This window comes from Elephantulus edwardii, unplaced genomic scaffold (genome assembly GCF_000299155.1).
Source record: "Elephantulus edwardii isolate Elephantulus edwardi_28Jun2011 unplaced genomic scaffold, EleEdw1.0 scaffold00137, whole genome shotgun sequence".
Lineage (NCBI taxonomy): Eukaryota > Metazoa > Chordata > Mammalia > Macroscelidea > Macroscelididae > Elephantulus > Elephantulus edwardii.
Genome location: NW_006399887.1, coordinates 2,870,374 through 2,881,919, shown reverse-complemented (window position 1 = coordinate 2,881,919; position 11,546 = coordinate 2,870,374). Strand labels below are relative to the sequence as shown.

At 45.3% G+C, this 11,546-nt stretch overlaps 1 protein-coding gene across 1 annotated transcript in view; it reads left to right on the top strand.

Moving 5' to 3' along the window:
* ZAR1 (zygote arrest 1) overlaps positions 1 to 10,152 on the top strand; it is a 10,676-nt gene extending 524 nt beyond the window's left edge. The window contains exons 2-7 of the mRNA XM_006894157.1: positions 103 to 109; positions 4,182 to 4,487; positions 4,554 to 4,659; positions 7,209 to 7,301; positions 7,384 to 7,458; positions 10,009 to 10,152. Coding sequence (XP_006894219.1) covers positions 103 to 109; positions 4,182 to 4,487; positions 4,554 to 4,659; positions 7,209 to 7,301; positions 7,384 to 7,458; positions 10,009 to 10,152 — 731 coding nt within the window. The remainder of the gene's footprint in view (positions 1 to 102; positions 110 to 4,181; positions 4,488 to 4,553; positions 4,660 to 7,208; positions 7,302 to 7,383; positions 7,459 to 10,008) is intronic.
* The last annotated feature ends 1,394 nt before the right edge of the window (positions 10,153 to 11,546 follow it).

Sequence of the window (11,546 nt, the reverse complement as noted above, 5' to 3'; positions counted from 1 at the left end):
AACTCAGTCCCATAAGGACAAATACTGTGTAAGGCCACTATTGTAGAAATAGAAAGATAACTAATAAATTTGTATGAGGATCTAAGTGGGATGTGGTAGGAGCAGAGGGGTGAGGATGAGCAGTGGGGAAATCATAGGGTCACACAATTTGATGAGTAGAGGAAGGAGTGAATAAAGGAAATGTGAAAGAACCAGTGAGAAAAACAATGTACATGAACTTTGTAAGCAAAACAGCATCTTGTTGTCAAGATGTTAAGTGTTGTCAAGTCATGGGTGACTAATAGCAACCCTATGAATGAAAGTCCTCGACACTTGCATGACTTTTATTCTTTCTCCAGGCTCATAGGGTTTCTGGAGGCAAGCTATTTCAGAAGTGGATTCTACTCCTGCTTCCAAGCTTGTTTTAATCAGGGAGCTCCACCTAACACCATCCATCATGGGTAGCCATTATTGCATTTGAGACATCAGGGTCAGTATTCAGCTTCACAGCAACCACAAGATACCTCTGTATAGCAAGTGGACACACCCGCGCTACATGACCTAGAAGAATGTTTGCCCAAAAACAATGAAAAACAGGCCTGAGGGCCGCGGATTAGAGTTACCCACCTTTGGCTTGGTAGCTTCACTTTCAGTCCACTAGGCCAACTGATATCTCTCTATGTTGTTAAGTGTAGTCGACCCTGTGAACGAACGTCCTTGACACTTGCGTGACTTTCATCCTTTCTCCAGGTTCATAGGGTTAAATAAAAAATGTATTAAAAAAAATCTTAGTGGCTCAACAACACTCAAACATAGGTAATCAACCTCCTGACTCTTACAAAGTGCTTTCTACACCAGTTAAATTGCTCTTGAATTGTTCTTAAATTGCTCAAAAACAACTCAGAGAAAAAGAGAGGTGCTTGTCAAGGGTGAAAAAGAAGTGACGAGATCTCCAACCTCTTCCCTCTTTTTCTCTAACAACTCATTAGATCTGACTCTTCTTAGCTAACCCTCCAGCAGATTTTTCTGAGGCAGAAAATCATACAGAAGGAGACTCACCACCTTTCTCCTATGGAGCAGCTGGTGGATTTGAACCACTCCCATTTGGGTTGGCAATACAACTCTTTATCTGCTAGACCATCAGTGCTTTCTTCTTCTTCTATTACCCTTGTCACACCAGGACATAATTCAGAATCATCACTGGCCATAATCAGTGAAACAGAGGGTAGTCAGCCTGTGTACAGTGCTCTATCTCTCACTGCGCTTGAGTTGGTCTATGGGACCAACACCACGGGACAGAAGTGATACTATGTTACTTCTAATATTAAGTTTTATTGAAGTTATACATTTTTAGACAACTGCTGTGGAGTCAATTCTGATACATAGTGACCTTCCACCTGATGTCCAAGGCTGTAAATCTTTGTAGGGGAAGAAGCTGGTGGATTCAAACCACTGATTTTATCAATTAGCAGTCCAACACATTAGGTATTAACTCCTCAGTAAATTACATTCATAGATCTATATGTATTAAATATATTTTATTTATCTGGTGGCCTAGTGGATAATGAGCTGGCCTGCCAACCAAAGGCAGGCATTTCAAATCCACCAGTGGCTCCAAAAAAGAAAGATAGGCAATCTCCTCCTTTGCAATTTACTGCCCCTGAAAATCTGTTGGAAAGTTAGCCATGAGCTGATTCTGACGCAACAACAAGGAGAGAGATATAGAAAGAAAAGAAAAGCAACTTCCATCTTGAACATTCTCTATCCTTCTTGAATCACTTATTCTGGGGGAGACAAATGCCAAGTCACAAGGAATGGGGACACTTAGGAAGCCTACAGAGATGTTCATGTGGTGAGTCCTTCTGAACGGCTTTGGCCAACAGTGAGCAGGCAAGTAAACTTGTGAGTGAGCTTAGAAAAAAAGGTCATTCCCCAGCTGACTGTTCAGTTGAGACTTCATCCCCAGCAAACAGCTTAATTGCTACGTCATGAGAGATGATGAGCTAGAGCCATCCAACTAAATTTTTCCTGGGTTTTCTGGAAACAATCCACAAAGATTATTGTTTGAAATTAAGTTTTGGGGTAATTTGTTAGGGGGCCTACAGCCTTTTTCATTAAGTACTAAGCATTTCTTCTACTTTGGTCCAGTCACATTGTCCCACAAAGAAGAGAATAATCTCTTGTTGACATGTTAATATGTCAAACTCTCCTCCCCAACCTGGAAATAAACATTATAGCTATTGCCGTTGTACTGTGTCATCAGGTCAGAACCAACTCTTAGCTGACCCTCTAACAAGTCTTATGAGATTGTAAATTGCATGATGTTGCCCATCTTCCTCCCGTGGAGCATCTGGTGGATCCAAACTGCCTGCTTTGGGTTAGTAGTGCAATTCCTTATCCAGTAGGCCACCAGAGTTCCCTAACTCTATAGTTCGCAAACATTTTAACTTAGAATACTTGAAAAATGAAGTGGTTCTTCAGACAGTGTACACTGTCTTCCCACTGCCCTATCTTAGTTTCAATTCTCTTTAGGTTTCTGAACCTTTCCCTCACAGGAGACCCAAGAATGTTAAGAAAGAATCTGACTCTCTCCTGGGCAGAATATTTAAGTCATACATTATTGTTTGTTTTCAGGAAAGCTAGTCCAATTATGCAACACAAATTCTTTTAAAGCATCTGGGACTTCAGTTCAATTTAAAATCCTGTGGGTTTTATTACCAGAATAAATGATTTTAAAATACATGCATGCAAATGAAGCAATAAAAAAAAGTTAAAGGGCATATGAAATTTAATGCATGTTACTTGTAATTCCAAGCCAAATTGTTGCCAATGACAGTAGCTGTGCAATATCACATGAAAATAAAGTTTGATATGTTTATGACTTGAGAATGTGGTTTTAATAGTCTGTTGTCATAAATATATATTCTAAAACAGACCAAGGGCAAGGACAACACTGAAACTAATAGTTAATTCCACAATTGGGAAATATTCTTAATCTCCTTTTTTCTGTAAAATGCTTGTCTGTCAGATACCTCTCTAAATATCAGCATTCGGATTAAGATGGACTCGGAAGAAGGATTGGCCATCCACTTTCTAAATAACAGGCCTGTGAAAACCCTACATACAACAGAACACATGTAGACTAACAGGGCAACCGAGGTGGAGCTTTCAAGTATGGAAAAACAAAGAGAGAAAAATAGTTATAAGAAGACACTGGTGATTGGAATATGGGATGTGAGGACTATGAATGAAGGAAAATTGGATATTGTTAAGGAAAAAATGGAACGCCTAAATATTGACATACTAGGTATTGCGAAGATTAGATGGACTGGCATGGGGCATACTGAATCAGATGATCATATGATCTATTACTATGGAGATGAAAAGGTGAGGAAAATTGGGCTTGCTTTCATAGTTAAAAAAGTCATTTCTAGATCTGCCTTGAAATACAATATTGTGAATGACAGGATAATATCCATATGCTTATAAGGAAGTCCAGTGAATACCACAATCATTCAGCTATATGCACCAACAACCAGAACAAAAGAAGAGGAAATAGAAAATTTCTACCAACTTTTACAGTCAGAGACAGATCAAACATGCAATCAAGATGCATTAATGAGTGACTGGAATGCAAAAGTTGGGAATAGAGAAGAAGGATCAGTAGTTGGAAAACACAGATTCATTGACAAAAATGAAGCTGGAGAGAAAATGATTGAATTTTGCACCATCAAAGACTTAGTCATTGCAAATACATTTTATAAGAAACATAGGCCGCCTATTTAGTGCGCCACGGGCTCCAGTCGCTACGTTTTCGCTTATGGCTGCTCAAGGAGAGGGAGGGCTGGACGGTTACGCCCCTACTCGTACTCCTACCCCTTCCCGCCAGCCGCCAAGGGCAAGGTCACGGCGGGAGAGGGCGCGTGGCGCCACCGCGGTCAATGCTACTTCCCCGCGCCCTCTTCCGCAGCGGCTGCGGTGGCCGCTGCCTCGTCCTCGTTCCCCGGCTACGGGCAACTCATGGCGGCCGAGTACTTCGAGAACTATCAGCCGGCGCAGCTCATGGCCCTCCTGTCGCAGATGAGTCCCGGCCTGGCCCCGCGGTCGCGCCGGGCCAGCAGCCGCGACGTGGGGGTGCAGGTGAACCCGCGCCGCGAGGCGTTGGTGTAGTGCTCGCTGGGACGGCGCACGCTGCTGCGCAGGGCGCGCGAGGCGGGCTCCGAGGGCGCGGCCTCTCCGCAGCCTGGGCGCCGCGGTCCCGAGCTGGGCAGCCCTCCAGGCGGCGCCCCGCGCGGCGTGCGCTTCCCGCGCACCATCGCCGTCTACTCCCCGGTGGTCTCCCGCCGCCTCACCACCTTTCTGGAGGGGCCCGAGGCGGGCGAGGGTGAGCACGGGCCGCCCCCGCGGGAATCCAGCAGGGCTGCGGCCAAAAAGACGTCCCAGTGGCCGCAATCCGAAGAGGAGGAGGCGGACGAGGCCCAGGTCGCGGTGCGGAAGAGCTGGGAGGAGCCTGCCGAGGACAGGACGAAAGGGCCCGCGCGGGAGGCCCTTGGAGACGAAGCGGCCCCGAGAAGCCCGGAGCCGACGGACCGGGCCAAGAATGAGGAGGACGCAGCCGGCTCGGGCGAGAGATTGTCGTCGCAGAGCCCCGAGCCGCCCAAGGAGCGCCTGCGCTTCCAGGTGAGGCCTGGGCGGGCCAGGGGCCACCCGAGGTGGTGCTGCGTGGCAAGCTGGGTCTCCTGGTGCCCGCCCTGCCCGCGCCCAGGGCTCCTCCGGACGGGCGCCGGTGCCGGGCCTCCTTGGTGCGCACTAGCATGCGTTTCTGCAGCCACACCTTTCTACAACGCAGGTGTCTTCACCTTAAATCGTTAAGCATGATTGAAGGTTAGCTCTGTGTCCCCATCTGTAAGAATTGATGGGAATGGTTTGAGACAGTTTCATTCTGAACTTATGTGCGGTGGGCCTTGGGCACATGTCCACTCGTGGCTCCACATTTGTTAGCCTAGAATGGATGGGTGCTTGCATTGACTGTGAGGAGGTGATCTTACTGGCAGGAGAGTGGGTCCCCCAGATTTGACTCCCTATGATGAAAGCCTTGAGAGTTGAGTACGGTTCTGTTCAGCTCTCCAGCTTCCAAGCTGACCGTCTCCTGGACGCTAGAGCTCCTGGACACCCCACCCCATCCCCAATACACACACCTTGGGAGTTTTTCTTGCATTTATACAACATCCTCAGAGTAGGAACTGAGTACTACTAAGGCGTTTTGGCTTGTTAGCATTGCTGGTTGATAGAGCAACAGACTCTGGTCCAGTTCACACTAGCCAAGCACCAGGAAGTCACCTTGCATTCCCAGGGATACAGGAAGGAGGGCATGAGATGTAGTGAAGGGGTGAGGGAGATGGCGAGACCTTCATCCCTCACTTCCACACCCAAAGGCTAGGTTAAGAATGCAGAGGAGAATTGGGAGTGAATGAAGCACTTGGTCCTAGTGTAGACGTAGACAAGCTGCACACCTTTAGGTAAAGCTTGCCTTTCCACGCTTCAGCTGGCTGACCTGTGAGACTGAATTAAGTGCTTTCCAAAGTTTCTTCGAGTAAGAAAAGCCGAACTCCCAAGAATTTGTTTATAATTGGTTTCTGCCTGGGCGGGAAGATAAGCTAACAAACAAAAAAACCCCAAACTAAAAACCAACCCCAACTAAAACTACTTTGTTGTTTGTTACCTACTGCCAAGTCTCAACTGACTCATGGCTGACCCCCTAGCTGGTTTTCTGAGGAGGATGCCCACTTTTCTCCTTTGCAGCAGCTGATGGCTTTGAACTGCCAATGTTGGCAGTGAAACTCCTTTACCACTGAGCCACCAGAGCTTCCTAGTACTACTGTAGTTCACATTTTATATGACTTAAGGGTTGTGTGCTACTCAAGTGTTATCAGAGGTGATGAACATGTTATAGAACAGGTTTCAGGTCTGTTGTTCATAAGGTCTCTATGACTTGTATTTGATTCGACATCACTTAACAACTACTAACTTCCAACTCCTCTCATGTCTGTCTGATAGAAATCTAAACCAGTAAGGTGGTGGTAAGAGCAGCCCCCCATCAGCAGTGGCCTTGGACTCTTCTGGTCCATAGGGTTTTCACTGGCTGATTATTTAGGAGGTAGATCAACAGGTCTTCCTAGTCTGTTAGTCTGGAAGCTCTTCTGAAATCTCTTTGATGTCACAGCAACACATAAGCTTCTGTTGAGAGATAAGGGACAGCTGTACTCGAGGGACCTTGACAGGGAATCAAACCTGGGTCTTTCATATGGAAGGTGAAAATTCTACCACGGTTCGACCACTGTCCTCACTAGCAGAGGAGAGCTTTTGTATCTTATGCAGAGTCTGTTCTTTTTTTTGAGCTTAAGCACTCCCATTTATGTTAGTTCTAAAATCAGACAAACTAAAGGCTCCTAAAGAATGATAAGGGAGCTCTCTCTGGTGGTCTAGTAATAAGCAGTTGTACTGGCAACTCCAGGGCTCGCGGGTTTGAGTCCCTGCTCCACAGGGGAAAGATTAATCTCCTCCCATGTTATTTAGAGCCTCTGAAAACCTGCTGGAGGGTCAGCTATGAGTTCTTTCTGACTGGACAGCATATGACAAGAAATTTCAATCTTCAAGGGAACCCTAGCGTCTTGACTTTTCTCTTGCCTGTCTGAGGGAAAACGTGTAGATGTAATTGATTTCCTAAGAACCAAATTAAGCTGACATAGAATCAAATACAACTCATAGAGATTCTATGAACAACAGACCTGAAACCTGTCCTATCCTATAACATGTTCATCACCTCTGATAACACTTGAGTAGCACACAACCCTTAAGTCATATAGTGTGAACTACAGTAGTACTAGGAAGCTCTGGTGGCTCAGTGGTAAAGGAGTTTTGCTGCCAACCTAAAGGTTAGCAGTTCAAAACCATCAGCTGCTGCAAAGGAGAAAAGTGGACATCCTCCTCAGAAAACAGCTAGAGGGTCAGCTATGAGTCACCTTGGTTAGAAAAATTTTTGGTTCCTAATTTTCCATTCATGCTGAACCCTCCCAGATTTTTAATTACTGTAGACTCTTACCTAAAGTTACTGTTTTTTTCCATGATATAGAAAGAAGTTGCCAATTTTAACTATCAGATCCTTCCCAGCTTCTTCGATAAAGGGCATGGCCACTGTCATATTGATTAAACTCTGGTATTCTGTTCAGTTCTTAGAGCAGAAATATGGCTACTATCATTGCAAGGACTGCAACATCCGGTGGGAAAGTGCCTATGTGTGGTGCGTGCAGGGCACCAACAAGGTAAGAAATTCCTAGTCACTGGCACCTTTCTAACCATTGTCCCAAGAGATCTTGTGCTGTAAGTTTGTCTCTCCCATCACAGGTTTACTTCAAGCAGTTTTGCCGAAGTTGTCAGAAGTCCTATAACCCTTACAGAGTGGAGGATATCACCTGTCAAGTAAAGGCAATGGCTTTGTTTGGGGCCTTAGTTTTGTAGTGGATGGGTTTTAAGTTTCATCCCCCTATCCTAAAGGGGCTAAGATCTCAGATACTACAGGTTGTGATCAGTTTTTTGGTGTTGGGGGAGGAGTAGCATACCACCCCACTGGGAGACTGGTGTTTGATTCCCTTTGACTTTGCAGATCTTGGGTAAGATAACCTCTTACAAAGCAAATATCCTAGTTGTGTGCCATCGAGTTGGAACCAACCCATCACTGACCCTCCAGCAGGTTTTCAGAGGCAGTCAATTGCATGGGAGGAGATTGCTTATCCTTCTGCCACGGAGCAGCTGACAGATTAGAACCTTGTTCCCATCCTATCCTTTGGGATTGCGGTACAGCTTCTTAGCCCTAGGCCACCAGAACTCCCATATACCCTGGTTAGTGTTCTGTCTGATACCGAAAAAGATCATTGTGGTCGATTCAGAAGGTTCTCATGGTCCACTTTCCAAGCTGTCATCACATGGGAGAAGATGGCCCATTTTCCTCAAAACTTCTCATGGATCCTCCAGCAGTTCAATAGAAGCACAGAGTGTTTAAGAGTTCAGTTTTGCCTGAGAGCTCCCAAATGGAGGAAAAAAATAGTTTCAAAGTAAATCTAAGCTGTCGTCCAACTTTGTGGGGGAATTGTACCTGTTGTTAGGTAGGTCTCGTTGAATCAACCATGACCTGACTCATAGCAGCCCTTTGAAAAGCAGATCTGTACCCTGCCAGGTCCCGTGCCATCCCCATCTCTGACATACTCAAGCCAGTTACTCTGTCAGTCCATCGTGTTGAGGGTCTTTCCCTTTACTAACCTTCCGGTTTTTCATGATGTCCTTTCTCTGAGGACTAGCCCTTCCCAACAACATGCCCAAAATATGTGAGAGGATGTTTCACTACGCTTGTCTCTAAGGAGCGCCCTGGTTGCACTTTCTCCAAAGAGGTGTGTGTTCTTCTGGCAGTTCATGGGGTATTCAGTAATCTCTAACACCACAATTCAAAAGCATGAATTTCTCTTCTGTAATCCTTATTCACTGTCCCAACTCCCAGATGCATAGCATGTAATTGCAAAGACCACGGATTGAATCAGGCACACCTTAGTCTTTAACTGACACCATTGCTCCCTAGGACAACAATAAGGAGATTAAGTGAAGGAATAACTGATAATTTGATATTAACAAAGAGGCTTCAATAATTTAAGGAAGAAAGGAATTTTTATCATACAGCAAGTAAAGCCAGTTGAGACAGTGGTGCACACTGCTGGCCCTCACGTGCCTCCAGTTGGGTACTGGAGCTGTTACCTTCACAGAGTAGATGGAGAGAAAACACAGAAAACAGTTTAGATTTGTACGTCACACCAGGAAAGCTGGTTGTAAAGCGAAGTGCCCTAACCACCCTGCTCCCTAGTTACTGCTGTGCTCGGTCGCTTTATGTTGAGGGCACTGGGAGCAGAGTAAGCAGTTTCAGCCAGCCACTTACAGCCCTAACCTGAGGCTGTTTTTGCTCCTAGGTTAGCTTTCATTATTGGAATCTTCCACCTTTGCTTGTCCATACCCTTCCAGTGTAGGGAAGTATTTCATCTTGGAAAAGGTTAGGCTTCAAAAGAAACACCACAGTTCAAAATGAAATCTGATGCAGCCTGGCACCTCTGGAGCTCTGGTGGCCTAGTGATGAGGAGCTGTGTGCTGCTAACCTCAAGGTGCTAAGTTCAAATCTACTAGCTGCTTCCAAGGGGGTAAGATAAGCAGTCTCCTCCCGAGTAATTCACTGCCTCTGAAAACCTGGAGGTTCAGCTGTGAGTCCGTTCTGACTTGATGGTACAGAACGACAACAGCATAGCTAACAGTCAGTTGATTTAGACTGGGTAACTCCATGTGTGTTAGAATTGTGCTTTGAGATTTCCAGTGGCTGATGTTTTGAGATCTGTTTACCAGGCCATTCTTCCAAGATGCCTCTAGGTTAGACTGAACCCAAAATGTTTGCTGATAACCTGTTACCAGCCTAATGGTAACACCCTTATGTCACCCAGGGATATCACTACATGATGAATCCCTTTCTATTAATCCTAACATTGCTAGATTAGAACGTAGACAAAAAGATTAGCACTGGCCTATGTTAGAGTGGCTTATGACACAGTGACTGCTGCAGCGGGCTCTGTTGGAAGTGGGAGGATGGCACAGGATAGGACGGGGTTCAGATCTGTTGTTCATACAGTCAGAGTGGACCGTACTCGACTTGACAGCACCTAACAACATGTTACAATAGGGAGCTCTCTTATAAGCCAAAGGCATTATCTCTGCTAGTGTGAATCCACCAGTGGCTCCGGGGGAGATAGATGGGTAATTTCCCCTGAGATTTACATCCTCTGTGAGTCCGTTTTGACTCGACATCAATGGCTGAGGCTTTTTGTTTGCTTACTTATTTACTTATTTGAGTGGACTCGGGCAGCAAACAAGAGCTTTGAAGCCTTAGGAAATCAAGGGGTTTATCATCTGTGTATACTTCTCATTTTGATTCTTTTTTCCCAGAACTGTAACCAGACCAGATGCTCCTGCCCAGTAAAACTTCGCCATGTCGACCCCAAACGGCCCCACCGACAAGATTTGTGTGGGAGATGCAAAGGCAAGCGCCTCTCCTGCGACAGCACTTTCAGTTTCAAATACATAATTTAAATGAGTGTAACAGTGGTCCTGCTGAACTCGCAGGAATGAAACTGAGGATAAGCTTTTACCATGCTCCTCGTCCCCTCCCTCCCTCTTCTCAAACCCCGAATGGAAAGGCAGTGTTCTGTGACAGAGCCTCAAATAAAGGTATTGCAACACAATATATACATTGCATAACATCTTAATGTTTTTTAAAAAAATAAATTTGAGAAGAGCTTTTTTTGTGCTGACAGTTTGAGGCCGTCACTTTTCCTGACTTTATTCTCCGCATTGGTTCATTGCACAGACAATGCAATGTGTTTGGGCTCTGTTTGCATTCAGTTAAAGTAATTTAAGAATGAACTCTCGGGAACTCGTAGACCTAAGGTTTACTACGAAGCTTACAGCAATCCGGTAACAAGCTTTCTCAACATTAAAATAAGCATTTAGGAACACTGCATTGAAACAGATGAGGGGAAGAACTGTCTGAAAGGAATATATTTGGCATTGTGTGTATGACAGCAGTCTGAAAGAGGTGCATTCCAAAGTGGGCTGGGGAGAGGAAAGAGAAGGAGGGGGGAAAATGAAACAATGAAGGAGTAAAAAAAATTAGGAAAAGCTTAATTAAAAAAAATAAGCGTCTTGTCCTGTAGGGATGGTGGAGATAGTTTGAAGGCAATTCGAGGTTCTGAGTTGGTGGCTGAGTGTAGGTGACCGGTGTCAGTACTATTTGAATGATCTTAACCCCAACCCACTGTCATCCAGTTCAGAATCCTAGCAGTCCTCCACTGAGTGCCCAAGGCTAAACCTCTACAGGAGGAAACAGCCCATCTTTCTCCTGAGGAGCAGCTCATAGGATCAAACCACTGGCCTTGATAGTGGTTCTGTACCGTTGAGCCTCATAGCTGACTCTCCAGCAGGTTTTCAGAGGCAGTAAATCACATGGGAGTTGACTGTCCATCGTACGTGGAGCAGCTGGCAGATTGGAGCAGTTCCTTACCGCTTGGCCCCCAGAACTCCTGTTGATGAGTATCATAGGATGTTAAAATCCACACCACCAGGCTACCACCTTAGGAGTCTAGAGAGAACTCTAAACTTCATAATTACAATTGCACACCTGCGGTACAAGTGAGGATGGGAAAATGAAGAGCAGCTTTAAGATGTTAAATAACAAAATTTATTAATTTCAGGTGGTAACCTTTTAAAAAAAGCAAGGTAACAGCTGCAATTTTTTTTAAAACCTGTCAGGTGCTCTCAAATATCCTCAGAAAGTTTTCTAGGCTGTAATCTTTACATGAGATCCTCAGACTTTTGCCCTGCAGAGACAATGGGGTGTGTTCAAACCACTAATCTTTTGACTAGAAGCAGGGCTGCTTAACCATTGTACCACCAGACCAAAAAGCCCACTGCCTTCAAGTGGCTTG